The sequence below is a fragment of the Coregonus clupeaformis genome, chromosome 2 (genome assembly GCF_020615455.1).
Source record: "Coregonus clupeaformis isolate EN_2021a chromosome 2, ASM2061545v1, whole genome shotgun sequence".
NCBI classification, from domain to species: Eukaryota; Metazoa; Chordata; class Actinopteri; order Salmoniformes; family Salmonidae; genus Coregonus; species Coregonus clupeaformis.
This window is the reverse complement of record NC_059193.1, coordinates 1,793,722-1,815,141: the sequence shown is the minus strand read 5'-3', so window position 1 is coordinate 1,815,141 and position 21,420 is coordinate 1,793,722. Positions and strand designations below refer to the sequence as shown.

Here is a 21,420-nt window from a genome sequence, read left to right as displayed (position 1 = left end):
TTATCATAGCACCACACACATTTTTACATTTTAGTCATTTAGCTGACGCTCTTATCCAGAGCGACTTACAGTTAAGTGAGTGTATACATTTTTCATACATACACACCCCATGTTATTTTTCATCAAACTTGTAATGCAAGCCACATGACAGCTGTAACTTATCATAGGCTCAAAGTAAACTCCCTTTTCCTTCAAACAAAGAGACAGTTTTTTTAACAGGTCTGACATTTCAACTTCCCTGCTCCTCTTTCCACAGGCAAACATTAGTGTTCTTTGTCCCAACACACACTATCCTTCAGCAGCCGGTAATACCTTGAGCCAAACCGTCTCTGTCACACACACACACACACACACACACACACACCAGCCGCACGCTGAGCACACACACACACACTGCAGATATACTCTGAACACACACATATACACACTGAGGGGTGAAAACAGGTAAAAGGGATTTTAGGTACAGACCAAATAAGGTGCAAAATCCCTTGATAGTTTTTAACAGCTGTAAAACAGTCAACGAGGTAGTTAGGCTCAATCCATTTCATGACAGATAATGGAGCGGTGCATTCCAAACAACATTTGGGTAAATGGAATCGCATCTAAATGGATTGTTTTATTGCATATGGCCCTATAAAGTTAGAATGAAATTGGGTGTTCCGACCTTTTTTTTAACGGTGGAATCTCATTTAGTCGTAAACGCCAGAATAGCCTGAGCGTTTACTAGTGTGTGTGTGTGTGTATAGGTAAACCTGTGTCCACATTTTTTGGGTGAGCCCGTGTCTGAGAATGTACAATATCTGTATTCAAATGTGTTAATCCGAGTGTGTGTGTGTCCAAGTGTGTCCAATGTGTGTGTCCATCCACCCAGTCTGTCTCCCCACCTTCGTCCTGTGCTCTCTCAGACACCCACCCAGAGGAGGTCTGTGGTCCCAATCACACAGCAACACAATGCAGCTAACTGGGGATTGTTCTGTGATTGCCTGTTGTTGTTCCCCCGGCCATGATAGGTGCTTAATAAAGTGCTCCCCAATCCGCCACCGCAGGAGCCAATCAGCAGGCAGCACACTGCCACGCTAATAAACACATCAACACACACGCCGAACAAAAAGGTCAGTGTTATTAGAGCAACCATTTGTGGGGGTGGGGTGGAAGGGTGGGAAGTTGGGATGGTGTGTGTGTGTGCTTTCACATTGTGTGTGCATGTAAATAAGCAGAGGGAAATTAAAAAGGTCAACTTCATTAGCAGACCAGTGGTATATGAACACATCTACAATTCAGGGTGCACTCCAGCAAATGACGGGGAGACAAATACAATCAGCGTTCCATCCAGCCCCAGTCAAGAGGTTAACACAAACACCCTTCAATGGTTACATTACTGGGCTGTGTCCCAAGTGACACTCTATTCCATATACAGTGTACTACTCATGACCAGAACCATATAGGCCCTGGTCAAAAGCAGTGCACTATTTAGGGAATAGGATGGCTGGTAACGAATCTGAATCGCACTTCACATCCCACAGTGTGAACAAACAGGTTGGATTGGTTGTTTAATGTAATTATGGTTTTGGTTTGGCCTTGGCTCGTACAGAATCGAAACACTCACACAGAGTCAGGACACATGGACATAACGTCACAACAGGAGACATGGACATAACGTCCCAACAGAACAACAGGAGACATGGACATAACGTCCCAACAGAACAACAGGAGACATGGACATAACGTCCCAACAGAACAACAGGAGACATGGACATAACATCCCAACAGAACAACAGGAGACATGGACATAACGTCCCAACAGAACAACAGGAGACATGGACATAACGTCACAACAGGACAACACTGCTTCACCGTGGCGTGTGTGTCTTGTGTGTCTGTGTGTGTGCGTGTCTGTGTGTATATGTGTGTGTGTGTACAGAGTCTATTGGTTACACATGCCTATGCCCAGGGCCCTGACACCAATCTTGCATGCTTCAAAGACAATGTGTGTGTGTGTGTGTGTGTATGCATGCCTCTGTGTGTGTGTGTGTGTGTGTGTGTGTATGCATGTGTGTGTGTGTGTGTGTGTGTGTGTGTGTGTGTGTGTGTGTGTGTGTGTGTGTGTGTGTGTGTGTGTGTGTGTGTGTGTGTGTGTGTGTGTGTGTGTGTGTGTGTGTGTGTGTGTGTGTGTGTATGTGTGCGTATGTGCCTCTGTGTGTAGGGACCCCCATCCAAGAGATTAATGGAGCCAATCTCCAGTGCTGGTCTGTAGAGTGGATAGAGGAGACTAATTAAATAAATCAATCAGGGGAACAGGAACACTGGACAGATAGCATCACACTGCTACCACCACTAACCAGAGAGAGAGAGAAGAAGGGAGGAAGGTAGAGGGAGAGAAAGGGTAGGAGGGTTAAATGAAATAAAAAAATATGACCAGTAAACAGGCTGGGAGAGGAGAACAAGAGGAGGGAGCAAAAAGAGGAGAGGAGAGAAACAGAGAGAGATAGACAGAGAGAAACAGAGAGAGATAGACAGAGAGAGACAGAGAGAGACAGAGAGAGAGAGAGAGAGAGAGAGAGATAGACAGAGAGAAACAGAGAGAGAGAAACAGAGAGAGAGAGAGAGAGAGAGAAACACACAGAGAGAGAGAGAGAGAGAAACAGAGAGAGAGAGACAGAGAGACAGAGAGAGATAGACAGATAGAGAGAAAGAGAGAGAGAGATAGAAACAGAGAGAGAGAGAGAAAACAGAGAGAGAATGAGAGAGAGAGATAGACAGAGAGAGAGAGAGAGATAGACAGAGAGAAACAGAGAGAGAGAGAGAGAAACACAGAGAGAGAGACAGAGAGAGAGAGAGAGAGAGAGAGAGAGAGAATACATGCCTCTCTTTTTTATTTATAACCCCCTTCTGACCAATCACCTGGGTCCATGTTATCACAAAGACACATCATTGGATCATACACTCTACATCCTGGACTACAATGACACCCTGGTCTTATCATAGGGCCTGTGTCCTGGCTGACTGATAGCCATACAGTCTCATATTAATATCATCATTACTATCATACACACTCTCCCCTTACTTTTTTAAAAACCTTTATTTAACTAGGCAAGTCAGTTAAGAACAAATTCTTATTTACAATGACGGCCTACACCGGCCAAACCCGGACGACGCTGGGCCAATTGTGCGCCGCCCTATGGGACTCCCGATCACGGACGATTGTGATACAGCCTGGAATCGAACCAGGGGGTCTGTAGTGACGCCTCAAGCACTGAGATGCAGTGCCTTAGACCACTGCGCCACTCGGGAGCCCTGCTGAGGCCTAGTGATAAGCAATATGTAGGCGGCCTGTTCCTGATCTGGCACATCTGCACGTGACTTTCAGCATTGAAATGCTCAAATGGCTTGCGTGATATTAGGGTTTATTAGTTGAGTGACAACCTATTTAATTTGCTAGGTTATTGTTATCAATGGTGTTTTACCAGAATAAAATTAGGTTACCGGAGACACAACTCGCTATACCTGCTGAACGGGGCTTACAATATATTTAATTTTGACTGTTAAGGTTCACCATCAGCAATAGTTTTGGTAGATTTGCTTTAAACAATCAGTATATATGGTCACTTTTAGATATACAGGGTCAAGTTCATAATTTCATTACGAGGAATCACTTTTGCGAGGCGCACTGCATGGCCAAAGCGGGAAAAGAAAAGAAGCTCACTAAAAACTTCCAAACGGTCAAAACCATTAGATTTTTATGATGGGGTGAAATCCAAAGGTGTGCTATACATTCATTGGCTATGTCATAGTTAATTTGTAAATGATAAATATTGATATATTACTAGCTCAAACACTTAATCTGCAAAAATGACAAATTCATTAGTGGGTGATGGTGATTTCAGGAGCAAAGTGGCGGGACAAAAAAACATAGGCTACATTGCCCCTCCCAATAATCTGACAGTGGGGTGGTATATGTCTAGTCTCCCTAATCTGATAGTGGGGTGGTAGATGTCTAGTCTCCCTAATCTGATAGTGGGGTGGTAGATGTCTAGTCTCCCTAATCTGATAGTGGGGTGGTAGATGTCTAGTCTCCCTAATCTGATAGTGGGGTGGTAGATGTCTAGTCTCCCTAATCTGATAGTGGGGTGGTAGATGTCTAGTCTCCCTAATCTGATAGTGGGGTGGTAGATGTCTAGTCTCCATTATAGCTCAGATCAGGTGCCTACATAGTATACAACATAGACATACAATACACACGCACACACACACACAGTACATACACCATAGACACACAGTGCCTTCGGAAAGTATTCAGACCTGTATAGGTTACAGCCTTATTCTAAAATTGATTAAATTGTTTTTTCCCCTCATCAATCGACACACAATACTCCATAATGACAAAGCAAAAACAGGTTTTTAGAAATGTTTGCTATTTTTTTTAAAAATAAGTATTTAGACCCTTTACTCAGTACTTTGTTGAAGCACCTTCGGTAGCGATTCCAGCCTTGAGTCTTCTTGGGTATGACACTACAAGCTTGGCACACCTGTATTTGGGGAGTTTCTCCCATTCTTCTCTGCAGATCCTCTCAAGCTCTGTCAGGTTGGATGGGGAGCGTTGCTGCACAGCTATTTTCAGGTCTCTCCCTTGATCCTGACTAGTCTCCCGGTCCCTGCTGCTGAAAAACATCCCCACAGCATGATGCTGCCACCTCCATGCTTCACCGTAGGGATGGTGCCAAATATCCTCCAGACGTGACGCTTGGCATTCAGGCCAAAGAGTTCAATCTTGGTTTCATCAGACCAGAGAATATTGTTTCTCATGGTCTGAGAGTCTTTAACGGGCTTTCATGTGCCTTTTACTAAGGAGTGGCTTCTGTCTGGTCACTCTACCATAAAGGCCTGATTGGTGGAGTGCTGCAGAGATGGTTGTCCTTCTGGAAGGTTCTCCCATCTCCACAGAAGAACTCTAGAGCTCTGTCAGAGTGACCATCGGGTTCTTGGTCACCTCCCTGACCAAGGCCCTTCTCCCCAGTATGCTCAGTTTGGCCGGGCGGCCAGCTCTAGGAAGAGTCTTGGTGGTTCCAAACTTCTTCCATTTAAGAATGATGGAGGCCACTGTGTTCTTGGGGACCTTCAATAATGCAGAAATGTTCTGTGCCTCGATACAATCCTGTCTCGGAGATCCACTGACAATTCCTTCGACCTCATGGCTTAGTTTTTGCTCTGACATGCACTGTAAACTGCGGGACCTTATATAGACAGGTGTGGGCCTTTCCAAATCATGTCCAATCAATTGAATTTACCACAGGTGGACTCCAATGAAGTTGTAGAAACATCTCAAGGATGATCAATGGAAACAGGATGCACTTGAGCTCAATTTCGAGTCTCATAGCAAATGGTCTGAATACTTATGTAAATAGCGTATTTTTTTATTTATTTTTATCAAAATACCTGTTTTCGCTTTGTCATTATGGGGTATTGTGTGCAGATTGCTAAGAATTTTTATTTATTTAATACATTTTAGAATAAGGCTGTAACGTAACAAAATGTGGAAAAAGTCTGAGGTCTGAATAATTTCTGAAGGCACTGTACATCATTCACACACTAAAACATATCATTCCTGTATTGTATCGGAGCCCATGTATCTAGATAACGTATCGAACTGTCTAGAAAGGGAAATATGTAAATCCCTAGTAGTGACCTTTATTTAACCACGGTGTCCCGTGATATTCCAGGGTGTGTTGTCCTATATGGCAGTAGCTACCACTACAGTGTGGGGGTACAGTACATGTCCCTATAACAATGCTACACAGTTGTATTTACATTTAAATTTTAGTCATTTAGCAGACGCTCTTATCCAGAGCGACTTACAGTTAGTGCATACATTTTTTTTTTTTCATACCCCCTGTGGGAATCAAACCCACAACCCTGGCGTTGCAAACGCCATGCTCTATCAACTGAGCTACATCCCTGCCGGCCATTCCCTCCCCTACCCTGGACGACGCTGGGCCAATTGCGCGCCGCCCCATGGGTCTCCCGGTTGCGGCCGGCTACGACAGAGCCTGGATTCGAACCAGGATCTCTAGTGGCACAGCTAGCACTGCGATGCAGTGCCTTAGACCACTGCGCCACTCGGGAGACTATGTATGGGAGTCTGGATGGAGCAACATCCCCCCCCAAGCCCAAAACACAGCAACCCACTCTGTGTGTCCGCCAGGTGTGTCAACTAATGCCTTCCCCCTAATCCCATGTACATACATGTGTATTGTGGTGGAGTGAATGGCAGGTGTGCCTATAAATGGGGTCCCCTGCCGTTTCCTGTGTGATGGCAGCCAAGGTAGAGTGAGTGTGTTTAATGTAGTGAAGCAACATGCGTCTCTCTGTCCCCTCAGCCCATTGGTTCTAGTGCCAGTGGTGTGGCCCCACTCGTAGAACACCTGCTGTGGTGGCTTGTCACCTAGGGGAACACACTTGTGTGCGTGCATGCATGGACGCACAAACACACACGCACACACACATTCAAGAGCGTGCACACACACACACACCCAACAGGCATGCACCATTTCCCATCTACATTAGGCCTGAGAAAGAGCCAACACGTAAAAGGAATGTGATCATCTAAATGACTAGAACAACTCCTTTAACCTACAGCAGCTTACCTTTAAAACACTGATACAGGATATATTGTTCTATTGCAGTCAACCCCTGGTGAGTGACAGCTGTGGGCTACTAGCTGGGGAACACGTATCGTCTCCTTCAGTCTCTTTTCTCCATAAGCCACCTGCCATCTTGAGTGAGCAGGGAGCACTGAGGACTGGAGTAACCCATCAAAAGTTGTGGCCCGCTGTCACACTGAGACCAACCAGTTAAATGGAAACGCACCGCAGCAGGCAATCGTCACATCTATTTTCTATGCAAACTTTCTAAATGTCGACATAAAAATCACTGGACAAGTTAATGGAAACATAGCTACTCTCTCTCTCATTCACTCTTTCTGTCTCTTTCTCTTACACATACACAGAGGGGATTGGTCGGCCTTGTCACGCTCACACACACACACACACACACACACACACACACACACACACAGCAAGAGGGCCTGGGTCTTGTACGTGCGTATCTGGCAGTATAGAAAGGACCAGGCAGACCTCTTTGATTGGCGTAATTAAAAAAGCCAAAACCCCAAACAAAAGGAGCGTTTTATGGAGCTCCCGCTAACTGGAGAGAGGCTCATTAGCCTAGCCGTGTAATTAGCAAGATGCCGCAGTCCTCGTTAAGGAGAAGTCATAATCGTAAACAAACGCCAGTGAACTCTGAGCCAGGAGCCAGGCGCTCGCTGTAATGAACTGTCAGAGTTCTCACAAAGACAGAAGTGCAGGCACACACTGGCATACGCACGATGTCCTAAATCACACGCACATACACGTTCTGGAGTGTATACACACAGGCGCATGCACGTGCACACACAAACGGGCAGGTTTCCATTGACCCAGGTTTTTCTGACAAAAGCAATGTCTCAACCAAAAAATCATTGTGATGTGTGTAATGGAAAAGGTAAGATATACAGTAGGAGAAATGTTTAAAAGATCGACAACATTTTCATCTGTTCGACAGGGGTGGATTTTTTTGGGGTCGAACTTTATTTATTGCGACAAATGGTGTTGGGAACGGTGTTTTTCCGAATAAATGATGAATGCCAAATAATTCTGAAGCTACGCGGGGTGCGTGATGTCATCACGTAACTATAAAGCTCCACTCCACATTTAATTTAAAATGCCTACTGCTAGCTAAATCCATTTTCTCAACTATAAAAATACATGTTCCTTTGCAGAACAAGGATTGTACTGACTTTCAAGAATGCCTGAATTGCTTCACCTTGCTGTTCTGGTTGGCTGGCAAGTTTCACCATCCAATTATTTCAGATCTACAAAAGTGCAAGTTTCACCATGGCAGGGACTGTGGTGATACATTGGCACATGATAATTATTAGAATCTGGCAAATATTAGCTAATTTTCCCCAAACATCGGACACCCCCTAACCTCGGACACTCTCTAGCGGTTGGAGGACTGAATCACCTCGAGCTCAACATTAAATGGACTGAAAAATAACGGTACGTTTTGTGACTAACGACACCCTTTTAGCTAGCTGACCACCGATTTTCTGTGCAATTTATGTAAGTTAAGTTAGGTTTTGAGAGTTTAAAAAAAGTTATATGTACACATTTTGTGGAACATGCTGCATTTTGTAAAATTCGACTGCGCGACAGACCACACCTAATTTAATATCCAACTTTTTACCTCTGAAATATAGCTAACGGATTTTCTAATGTTGCTATCTTAGATGCTAAATGTTGATAGAACTGCTAAGTAAGCAAAAAGGAAATAAATTGTAAGTGTTAGATAATACATATCACGAAAACAGTTGTCAAGCTTTACCGTATCAAAATTGGAGTCCTCTGACAGAGGCGTTTTGCACAATCTGCAAAAATTTATTTGGAACTTTGAACCATGAACTTTTTGACACCTATCACTGTTGGCTATGTTTAATCTTACAACAGCTACATAGAGGCAGTATTTAGTCAAATGGTACAATGTATGCATCAATATTACACTAATTGGGACACACATTTTAATTACAGATAACATCAAACAAAAAACGTGGGTACACTTTCAGTTATTGTGAAAACTTTCATCACCTTTCAATGCCTTAGCTTTGAAATGTAAATGTTTATACGTATTCAGATTGAGTTATCTTTCTAAAATGTGTATAGTATGCCAAGTTATTTAGCTACATGTATTTACCACTGCAGCATGGAGAAAGTCAAGAGGAAGCAGTGGAGTGAGGTGGACATGTTCCATGCCATGGAGGACTGCGGGGGCAGGGATGGCTATCCGCCAGGCTGCCAAGGTTGGGCATCTTTTGTTTTTAGGAGATTACCATGTGTATGTGAATTTTATCTGCTAGTAACAGTTTTCTTTTCTTATCTACCAAGGTGCATGGTGTACCTCGGCAGACCCTGGCGGACAGGCTGAGCGGCCGGGTGACCCATGGTTGTCGCAGTGGACCACCCACATTGCTTGCACCAGAGGATGAAAAGTCTCTGGTGCAGTACTGTATCTACTGCGCCAGCCATGGGTTCCCCTTCACCAGACAGAGGCTGATGAAATACGCCCGACAAAATACGCAGGTATTTGGTGTTCTATGTGTTTATGTATGTAGATTGGTGGACTGACTGTTCTCAATATGTGTGATGTAAATGTGGATGTGTATGGTGATGCCAAAACAAACATTTTCATCCTGGATGGACAATTATATATTCTATTCTATTGTAGGTTTCGGCACCCAGGGGAAACAATCCCACCACTGGGGAAGAGGTGGTGGGAAATGTTCAGGAGGAGGCACTATAACCTAAGCATGAGGAGGCCGGACACCCTGGATAGGGGGAGAGCTGAGTGTGCCACACGTCCGACGATGGACACCTTCTTCACTTCTTATGAGAAGCACTTGGAGGAGAGTGGGTTGAGGGAGAAACCCAGACAAATCTATAACTGTGATGAGTCTGGGTTTCGTAGCGACCAGAGCAGGCACAAAGTGCTGGCTCCCCGGGGCGCAAAACACGTGTACCAGCAGGCTCCGGGGACCAAGGAGCACATCACAGTGCTGGCCTGCTTCAACGCAACTGGGGAGGACATCCCCCCATTTATCATCTACCCCAAGTGTTTCCCCGGTGGCCACTACACACTGGGAGGCCCCCCCCAAGCCTTGTATGGACGGTCAAGCAGTGGCTACATTGACGGGGACCTGTTCAGGAAGTGGTTTCAGCACTTCATTAAGCATGCAGTGAAAGAGTGCCCTCTCCTTCTCCTCTTCGATGGGCACAAGAGCCACATGGACCCGGAAGTGCTCGCGGCGGCACTAAGGGAAGGGGTTATACTTCTTTGTCTTCCACCACACTGCACCCATGTCCTGCAGCCGCTGGACGTGGCATACTTTGGCCCTTTAAAGGCTGAGTTCTCCAAGGTAGCTGGAGACCTTAGCCATTTTGACCACTCCTACATGGTAAACAAATCAGAATTTGCCAGAGTATTCCGCTACCCGTACCAGCGATGCAAGGACATGCGCTATGTGGTGGAAGGGTTTAAGAAGTGTGGCCTCTTCCCTTTTGACCCTTCAGCCATTGAAGGGTCCCGTTTATTGCCGTCTCAAACCCTACTGGGTCCCAACACCGCCTCTACTGGAACCAGCAGCACTGTGCCATCCATCAGCACCTCCTCCCCAGCGACCACAGGAGGACCCTCAGCCCCTGCTCCAGTCCCAGCCGCTGCTCCAGTCCCATCCCTAGCTCTAGAAGAGCACCCCCTAATAGAGGGGGGGGGGGCTGATAGCGAAGTACCTGGGGCACATCCTTACTGTCCTGAAATATCGGCTGGAACGATACAGAAGACTCCCTGTGGTCGCCACATGCCTCACCGGGGAGGAATGCACGCGCCAGTGGCAAGAGAGGGGTGAGAAGGAGAGGGCCGAGGCAGAGGAGAAAGAGCGTCGGGCAGCCCTCAGAACACAGAGGGCACAGGAGAGGGCTGCCATGGATGAGACCATTGACGCCATCGCCTCTACTGGACCCCCTGCTGGAACCACTCCTGACAGCTGCATCACCACTGCCAGTGCCTCCCAGTGTGCAACACCTGTAGGAGCAGCCGGAGTCCCCAGCTGCAGAAGAAGGCCACATGCCTACTCTCCCGGCCACAGCATCGTCGGCCCCTCAACCCAACCATTACAAACACCAGCTCCTCCAAGCCATCGTTGGCGGTTTTGTCCACCACCACCCCAATGCACACCACCCCCCATGTCTGTCACCACCAACACGGCCTCCTCTGGACCAACTGCCTCCTCCGTCTCCCCTGGTCACACCACCATAGCAGCCTCGTCTGGTGTCCCTGCCCCCTGCAATTTGAATACCACCACCTCCACAGGTAAACACATGTTAAATTACGAAATAATGACTGTTTGTTATCTGTTATATATATATATATATATCTTTACATATCTACAGTACATAGCACCAGCCCTCAAGTCATCTCCACCTCCTCTAAAACCTCTGCAGCTTCCTCCAGAGGTATTGATGTAAAAAAGTTGAAAAGGGTTTTCATGCAACATGCTCTGTCTAACAGTACTTTTTCTCAAACTGCAGCACAGAAAAGGAAGAGAAAAGCTACACCGGTCACATCTGTCACACCACCCATGGCACCACTCTCAGGTACTTCATTATCTGTTTTTCTCGACTCTCTCAGTTGTATCAATTACTATTGTTGTTGAAGAACTTCTACATTTTGCAAAACCATATTAATCAATTTGTATTATTATTTAATTTTTTATAAAAGAAGACACCACCTGCTGTGCTCGCTGCGGGGAGCGTGATCCGCCTGCAAGCTCCCCTCAGGAGTGTAGATCCGAGGTGCCATGGGTGTGCTGTGACTTCTGCCAGCACTGGTTCCACTGCAGGTGTGTGCAGTGGGATCCAGAGGTAGCGGTGGAGCTGGATTTTTTTTGTGATTTTTGTGACAATATAGGGATGGAGGTCGAGATTTAATTGTTTGTTTTGTTTGTGTTCATATGAAATTATTTATTTGTTCAAAAAATAAATGTCTAAAATATAATATACCGGTATATATTTATTGAACCCATCTTGTGTATTTCTTCCTTTACTTTCCAATGCACCTCTGCAACACAAACTCCAACAGTGTTTTAATTGTTTATGTTAATGCACATAACTGAAATTAAAGTGTATTTGATGTAAATTATTAATACTCATATTTTATTTGGTTACAACACTGAATATGTTGGTGAAGAACCATTTTTTAAGAGTCCACAGGAGGGCGCACCGGGCTACGCAATGAAAAGTTGACAGGCAAATAATTATTTTTTACCGGAAGACTAGCCAACTAGTCAACTATCTAGTAAACACTTCGGGTACGTGGTTGGTGTCTCTTTTTTCAACTAAATTAAACTGATATATCTTGTAATTGAACAAAATAGTAAGGTAGCCAATAACTGGGGGCCGTATACCGATAATACGGGACGTATTTTTTTGCTAAACCGCTTATCAAAAGCTGATAACAGTAGTATTTCCAATGAAATGTCAAACTTGCTAATTGCTAACCCGTTAGCTAACATTTTTACGACACCAATAATCACAAAACATTGAAGGCTTGATCACAAGATAACACTGTTGAAGGTCATATATTTCTTAAACGCTGTTGAATATGCCGATAATACGGGATTCTACGCTAGTCAATTATTGCATTCTATCCATGCTGGCTTTCATGGGCTACCTGAGACATGACACAGAGAGGTGGGAGGGCATACAGGCTGTTGTAAAATCATTAATGTGTAACACTTCAACCACTTCATTTTTATTCGACACGTCGTTTTTTTGGGGGGTGTGACGTCATTACGTCCAGCTGTTTATATCAATACAAGACAGTTAAATGGAAACGCACCGCAGCAGGCAATCGTCACATCTATTTTCTATGCAAACTTTCTAAATGTCGACATAAAAATCACTGGACAAGTTAATGGAAACATAGCTACTCTCTCTCTCATTCACTCTCTCTGTCTCTTTCTCTCACACAAAGACGCACACACACACAGACAGACACACACACACAGACAGACACACACATTTCTGGTGACAGATCCCTCTGGCTACCATAATGTCTCTTACCCTTGGATTGAACTCACTCAGAGGGCCACATGTATTCTAGATGGCCCTTCACTATCTCTGTATTCTAGATGGCCCTTCACTATCTCTGTATTCTAGATGGCCCTTCACTATCTCTGTATTCTAGATGGCTCTTCACTATCTCTATATTCTAGATGACCCTTCACCATCTCTGTATTCTAGATGGCCCTTCACCATCTCTGTATTCTAGATGGCCCTTCACCATCTCTGTATTCTAGATGACCCTTCACCATCTCTGTATTCTAGATGACCCTTCACCATCTCTGTATTCTAGATGGCCCTTCACCATCTCTGTATTCTAGATGGCCCTTCACTATCTCTGTATTATAGATGACCCTTCACCATCTCTGTATTCTAGATGACCCTTCACCATCTCTGTATTCTAGATGGCCCTTCACTATCTCTGTATTCTAGATGGCCCTTCACTATCTCTGTATTCTAGATGACCCTTCACCATCTCTGTATTCTAAATGACCCTTCACCATCTCTGTATTCTCGATGACCCTTCACCATCTCTGTATTCTAGATGGCGCTTCACCATCGCTGGACTAATTGACTAACTATCTCTTACAGGATTAATTGACTAAAACAGGCGAATGCACGCACACACAGGTGCATGTACGCAGTCACACACACACACACAGGCGCATGTACGCAGATACACACACACACACACACACACACACACACACAAAGAAACAGATATACACAGATACTCACGGAAGCATACACACATTAACACAGCCACTCTAGCAATAGCCTAAATATGCAGGTAGATACTGAAGAAAGAGGTCAATGTGTAGGCATATGAGTGTATGAGAAGACTAATTCTTTATAATTGATACGCTACTGTAGAGTATTCATGTAGACTAGCTTTGAGATGCATAGATGCAATATCCACTGTTCCATATCTGATCTGGGGAACACATTGTTGTGAGATGTGACTGACCTCATCTGTAATAGGGGCGGAGCCAGGTGAGCATGCACAGTAAGTGGTATTCATGGAGATGATAGGCCCACTTCCTGTGCTGGAGGAAATGGGTACCGGGGTTTGGGTGTGTATGTGTGAGTGTGTGTGTGTTCTATAACCACCAATGTACTGCTTCTACAGGGTCAGGGAGAATCAAATGCTGTTTCAGACACAATTATGATCCTGTGAGATAGGTGGGTAGCTGCCAAGTATCACTCTGTATGTGTATAAGAGAAAATGAGTGAGTGAGTGAGGGAGAGAGAGAGAGAGAGGTGCACGATGTCTAATATTAAGGTAGTCTCGAGGTATTGCTCGCCTGAGGTAGAGTACCTCATGATAAGCTGTAGACCACACTATCTACCAAGAGAGTTTTCATCTATATTTTTCATAGCTGTCTATTTACCACCACAAACCGACGTTGGCACTAAGACCGCACCCAAGGAGCTGTATAAGCCCATAAGCAAACAAGAAAATGCTCTTCCAGAAGCGGCGCTCCTAGTAGCTGGGGACTTTAATGCAGGCAAACTTAAATCAGTTTTACCTAATTTCTACCAGCATGTCACATGTGCAACCAGAGGGGGAAAAAACTCTCACAGAGACGCGTACAAAGCTCTCCCTCGCCCTCCATTTGGAAAATCTGAAATTAATTATATCCTCCTGATTCCTGCTTACAAGCAAAAACTAAAGCAGGCAGTACCAGTGACTCGCTCAATACGGAAGTGGTCAGATGACACGGATGTTACGCTACAGGACTGTTTTGCAAGCACAGACTGGAATATGTTCCGGAATTCATCCAATGGCATTGAGGAGTATAACATCTCAGTCACCGGCTTCATCAATAAGTGCATCGACGACGTCGTCCCCACAGCGACCGTACGTACATACCCCAACCAGAAGCCATGGATTACAGGCAACATCCACACAGAGCTAAAGGCTAGAGCTGCCGTTTTTCAAGGAGCGGGACACTAATCCAGACGCTTATAAGAAATCCCGCTATGCCCATCAAACCGGCAAAGCGTCAATACAGGACTAAGATTGAATCCTACTACACCGGCTCTGACGCTCGTCGAATGTGGCAGGGCTTGCAAACTATTACAAACTACAAAGGGAAACCCAGCCGCGAGCTGCCCAATGACGCGAGTCTACCAGACGGGCTAAATGCCTTTTATGCTCGCTTTGAGGCAAGCAACACTGAAACATGCATGAGAGCACCAGCTGTTCCGGACGACTGTGTGATCACGCTTTAAACAGGTCAACATTCACAAGGCCGCGGGGCCAGACGGATTACCAGGACGTGTACTCAGAGCATTTGATTTCATTTTGATTTGAGAGAGTGCGAGCGAGAGAGAGAGGTGGCTGTGGAAACCTCACAGAGTCCAAAGGAAATTATTACTTGGCCATATACTAACTGATGAAGTCACTAACTGTAAGTCGCTCTGGATAAGAGCGTTTGCTAAATGACTAAAACAACATAAATGAAGAAGAATGTTGTTCTTGTGAAAAGGTTGTGAATATGATGTGAACAGGAAACATAGGATGAACAAAAGTAAGTAAGCATTCGTGTCTGCATAAATATGTCCACACAGACACTTGTATGATTTCCATACATTTACCATATCATATTAAGAACACATTTGTGAATGTGTGTGTCCTGTGTGTGTCCTGCGAGTGTGTTTGCGTGCATGCGTGTGTGTGTCCTGCGAGTGTGTGTTCCCAACCCCTCCCTCCCCCCCTTACCTGCAGTAGCGGCCTCTGCACCCCCAGGACCTTCATAGTATCGGCACTAGCCAGGACTTTAAGTGGATCTGCTGTTTTGCTGACGGCCTGGATCTCCTTGTTGATCTCTGTTCTGACTTGGTGCAGGAACAGGTCGTTGATGTAGTAGGTGAGGAATGTCCGGAGCTGGCACTGCTTGGCCTGTCCCGGAGGACCCATGTTCTGCTCCGTCTCATTGATGAACCTTGGGGGGACAATGTTGAGGGAACTTTAAAGAGAGTGGAGAGGAGTGTTGCGTCAATGTTAGCCTGGATAAACCTGGGGGGTGAAACAGAGAGACTGGACAGGAATGTTACTGCAATGTTAGAGAACCTTGAGCTATCGTTAGAGAAACTGTACAGGAAGGCTATAGCAATGTTAGCCAGAATATAAATACATATATATATATATATATATGCCATTTAGCAGACACTTCTATCCAAAGCGTGCATATATTTTTCATATAGGTGGCCCCTGTGGGAAACGAACCCACAATCCTTGGCGTTGCAAGCACCAGGCTCTACCAACTGAGCCACACAGGACCACTTAGGAACGTAAGTAGTAGTTCCACTAGCTGTAGTACACAGATGCTATAATACCCATGAGAAGGTGGCGATAATGTATTCACATGAAATAAACAGAGGGGAATTGCGTTACTGAAATGAGTAGAAGTATTCCGAACTAATTTGGAAAGAATAATTGACGTGCAGACTATACTCTCCCGAGTGGCGCAGTGGTCTAAGGCACTGCATCGCAGTGCTAGCTGTGCCACTAGAGATCCTGGTTCGAATCCAGGCTCTGTCGTAGCCGGCCACGACCGGGAGACCCATGGGGCTGCGCACAATTGGCCCAGGGTAGGGGAGGGAATGGCCGGCAGGGGTGTAGCTCAGTTGGTAGAGCATGGCGTTTGCAACGCCAGGGTTGTGGGTTCGATTCCCACGGGGGGGAATGTAAAATAAAAAAATAATGTATGCACTACCTGTAAGTCGCTCTGGATAAGAGTTAAACGGTGATAATGTGCTAGGATGTTTCCCATGACCAGTAGTGGACAACTTGGACAAACTGCTCGGGGTAAGTCCTTGAAAACAGTGCCATCCTCCGATCTACATGGGTGAGTGTTTAACTAGAGGCAGCTGTCGAGTTGGTCAGATAGGGTCACACAGCAATGTAAGGGTTGGGGGAGCACACAAACACACCTCATTTGTCAAGGAATCACTGATAATAACTAGCCCTGTCTCTCACACACACATGCCACAGCACACCTCCACGCAAGAGTGCGTTTGTCCTCAACAGCTTAACAGCCACAAATAAATCAAATCCTTCACAATGTGAAGGGGGTATGATCTATTCAGAGTTGGAACTATGGAGCAAGGGAAGGAAGGAAGGAAGGAGCCAGAGAAGACTCCTATGATGTCTGGGCTCTAGGTATAGTGGGGGACAGGGGTGCTAGAGAGAGGACTCTGTAGAAGGCTATAGGTGTCTATAGGGAAAAGGGATACCTCCATTGCACAACTGAATGCATTCAACCGAAATGTGTGTTCAGCATTTAACCCAGTGAGTGAGTGAGGTGGAGTTTAAGAGAAAGTAAAAATCCCTCATCGATTCCCACTGCGGCTCCTGCTAAAGCCACTAAGTGGAAACTCCATAGTAGACTAATTTAAGTTGAGTCTACAATGACTACCAGGCATCCAGCCCATCTTAAAATGCACAGAACGTCACTAAATACCCCTCAATCACTCCAAATATAGTTAGTGCTGACAAAAACGTTTTCAAAAATTGATCAAGAAAACCAAGTTGCAGCGTAAACGTGCCACGCAAACCAAGAAGATTCATCATATCCTGTTACTATTGTCATTGTCTCAATATAAACATCAAGTTGATGGATCTAGATTGGTGTGTGAGCACAGATGGATTTTAGTTCGTTAGAGCGATTACGTTTGAATAATGTTGGGGAGAGGACGGAGGATGCAGTCGAACGCTCTCTCTGTACGAATAACCATCTGGAGCTGAGCCTCAGGACTTGGCCCTGTGTCACCATGCAGTCAACTGAGGTAACTCAACTGCTTGTCCAGTCGCTTAGCTAACGTTCAGATGTTAACCCGGACATTGACCTAACATCCAGGTAACACATTTATCAAACTGGCTGATGATAGTGATGGCATTAAGTCCATTCAATTAATACTACAGTCTAGTGCCAACTTTGTGGCATTCTACCTACTTTACACACACACACACACATGCCCACGCACACACTCTGTAGCCAAACATATTTACATAATTCGAATGACCCAGTGTATCTTCAAAAATTCTAAGCCACCTCCACAGCTGGCCGATATATGAGACCGGTGTTAATTTTCTATAAAGCCTGCTACAAGAAGTCAGTAATTATTAGTGAATGTGCATTATGCATGGTTCTGGTTAAATTTGTAACAAAAAGTGCATTTTCATAGACAGACTTGAATGGTCATATGGTTGTGGAAGGCCTAGGTATAATTGCACAAGCCCTGAATTCATTAGATTATTGCTGACTGTTTGAAAAACACTTAATTGTACAACAAAGCTTATATCTTTTAATCAATATATATGTTGTGAATTGCCCATCAATTTGAAAAAACTGTAGCAGTAGCAGTAGGTACAAGAGCTACAGTAACTCTCAGAAGTGCTAAGCCACCTCCACAGTAGCTACAGTAACTCTCTGAAGTTCTAAGCCACCTCCACAGTAGCTACAGTAACTCTCTGAAGTTCTAAGCCACCTCCACAGTAGCTACACTAACTCTCAGAAGTTCTATGCCACCTCCACAGTAGCTACAGTAACTCTCGGAAGTTCTAAGCCACCTCCACAGTAGCTACAGTAACTCTCTGAAGTTCTAAGCCACCTCCACAGTAGCTACACTAACTCTCAGAAGTGCTAAGCCACCTCCACAGTAGCTACAGTAACTCTCTGAAGTTCTAAGCCACCTCCACAGTAGCTACAGTAACTCTCAGAAGTTCTAAGCCACCTCCACCTCCACAGTAGCTACAGTAACTCTCACAAGTTCTAAGCCACCTCCACCTCCACAGTAGCTACAGTAACTCTCTGAAGTTCTAAGCCACCTCAAGTAGCTACAGTAACTCTCAGCTCTTAATTTGACAACACATAATGGTGAACCTCAGTTCTTCTGACAATGCCAAGTTGCCCATTTCATCATTATAATATTATTGTAAGCTAGTGTCTCGTCTACTTCTGGAGCTGTGACTGGCCCAGGTCATTTAAAGCTCTATTGTGTCTACAACTAAACCACTACTAAAATGAACTCAGTCACCTATAAACTTTCCTATTCAATGGATAAGAATTCAATAATGAGGCCTGTTTGAGATAATAGGTTTACAATGGTGGAATCCAGTATGACATTTGTTGAAAAAAAGGTTGTGTGGGTAATGACAGTAAGTAGGTCCCAAATGCCACCCTATTCCTTACGGACCCTGGTCAAAAGTAGTGCACTATAAAGGGAATCGGGTGCCATTTGGGACGCAAACAGAAAGAGCAGAACACTGGGGAAGATGTCGTCACAGGGCACAGCGTGAGTCTCATCACCACGGAGACACCACGGCAACACTGTGGTGATGGCGGTGGGACGCCGGCGCTCCTGTCTGTGAAATACAAATTAATAACCCTGCAAATCTGAATAGCAGTCTTCATCCTCCGCATTCAGACTCATCCTCCTAACACACACACACACACACACACACACAGCGCACTGTCCTGAGGTCATCTCGGCCCCGTCCAGACTCCCGAGACCCCCCCTCCACACACACCGTGGCAGCCAGCAGGCATCGCTCACTCTTAATAAGGGGATTAGGGAGCAGCTCCATGGTCTTGCTAGTCTAGCAGCAGAAATAGAATGACTAGTGGGATGGAGAGAGTCAGTCAGTGGCAGGGCCTTAATGGTTCATCAACAGGAAATCTTCATTTGTCCACGTGCTAATGAGACTGACACCCAGGCCACGAACACACACACACACACACCACACAGTCTAACACTGTCAACCGCTGATCTGGCTCCATCACTGATCACTCCACACACCCACTACTGAAGAGACAGACTCAGAGAGAAGCAGCACTTCCCCCCCCCAGGGCAGGGCTCTTCTGGATCCAACGGCACTTCCAGTCGCACTAAAACCTCAGTTTATAAGCAGCGACTGCTGTTGATTGTGCTAGACGGCATCTAATTGACTATCTTCAGGAAACAGATGTCGGAGCCCGAGGCTTAGCGCTAGATAATTGTCTGCGCAGTACCCTCCCTGTGTATATTGATATCAAAATAACATTTCAGAACTCACTTATACCAACAGTGCGCCATCTAAATCTAATCTAACTCCCATCTTGTTATTATACTGTATTAAAACTATAACGACGATGCTTGTTTTCAGAGGAAGAACAGCTAGTTTCCTGGAGCCAATGCAACTGGGAGAAGGACGGTGTTGACCCTCGACACTGATCTAAGGTCTGTTTAGCATGTCCTCCCTAATGATTAAGGTTAGGAATTGGTGATGGTCAGCTGATCCTAGATCTGTGCCTAAGGGAAACTATCTGGAGTGGGATGCTGAAGAGAGAGCGTGCCAAAACAGATTATAATCTATTTCAAATCTCCCATAATTCCCCCTGGACTACGGCCTATCAGCCGTGGACAATTCCCATTACTCCGGCCACCAAGGAGGCCACGCCCTGCTGAGACCCGACAAACACTGTTGGAGATGAGTGTGTGTGTGGTGTGTGTGTGTGTCAATACTTCCAATCAACAGAACCAATAAAATACATAGCTCCAGGCTTGACAGTGCTTAGCCAACTGATGACATTATGTGACATTAGCACAGTCAGCACTGCCGTACGCATTCACCTCAATGATCCGACTGTAATAAAAAAAAAGAGTTTGACGCATGGGGACATTTTATGGGATTCACGACGCATCAGACATTACTTTCATTCAAAGGAATAAAACAATGAATGCTAAAACGGCAGGTTTTTTAATTGTTCTTCAACTGCATCCCAGTAGAGTAAAATAATATAATATGAATTAGTCTCTACAGCATATTAAACACACAGACCACTGAACCATCATCCAGGACCAGGATCTTGATGTACTGTAGCACTTTATCTTACCTGGCATTTACTAGGTATCACCAGGTACTTTCTGGTAGGTATTTCAAATAATTCAACCCAATTGGTAACTAACTGGTCCATACAGTAGCAATACCCACCATATAGTATTTTACTCCTATGATTATTTACATTTACATTTTAGTCATTTAGCAGACGCTCTTATCCAGGGCACAAGGGCACAACAACAGATTTTTCACCTAGTTGGCTCGGGGATTAGAACCAGCGACCTTTCGGTTACTGGCACAATAATAATAATAATATGCCATTTAGCACACACTTAACCACTAAGCTACCTGCCGTAAAGCTACCTACTGTAAAATGAATCTTGTCCTCCAGTCAGCTTTCTCTCTAGTAACTGAGCTTAGGGAGGAGTAGGGTTGAACAATTCTGTTGACTTCCAGAAGTCCTGGTTGGAGGAATCCGGATTTTCTGCTTATTCCCCCCATGATTCCGGAAATCTTCCAACCAGGACTTCTGAAAAATCAGGTACTTTTGGAGAAGTCACTGGAATTGTGCAACCCTAGAGTCGAGGTTGCTGTACAATATGCCCTAGGCACTTGCAGAGGCCCATATCGCCACTAGATGGCAATATGACAGCTTCCTCCACACATCCCTCACAACACCAGTATCTGACTCGAATCTCCTGATAGAAATGGCTTTGAGAGAGCATTAAGATTCTATTCGGTAGGTTACCGTCTAAAGCCTGATCGCTGTGTGTTGCATTTAGTGTTTTCTCTCGTTCAGACAAAGAGCGGCAGAGTGAAATGCATATGGTTGTCCCACACACACGCCCACCTCTCTCCCAGACTCTCCGCTGTCTGCGACCCTCT

At 45.1% G+C, this 21,420-nt stretch overlaps 1 protein-coding gene across 1 annotated transcript in view; it reads right to left on the bottom strand.

Annotated features, from left to right (window-relative positions):
- The window catches only part of LOC121549993 (exocyst complex component 4), a 171,041-nt gene that overhangs the window by 46,514 nt on the left and 103,107 nt on the right, over positions 1–21,420 (bottom strand). Inside the window, exon 11 of the mRNA XM_041862039.2 lies at positions 15,433–15,655. Within this exon, the coding sequence (XP_041717973.2) occupies positions 15,433–15,655 (223 nt within the window). The remainder of the gene's footprint in view (positions 1–15,432; positions 15,656–21,420) is intronic.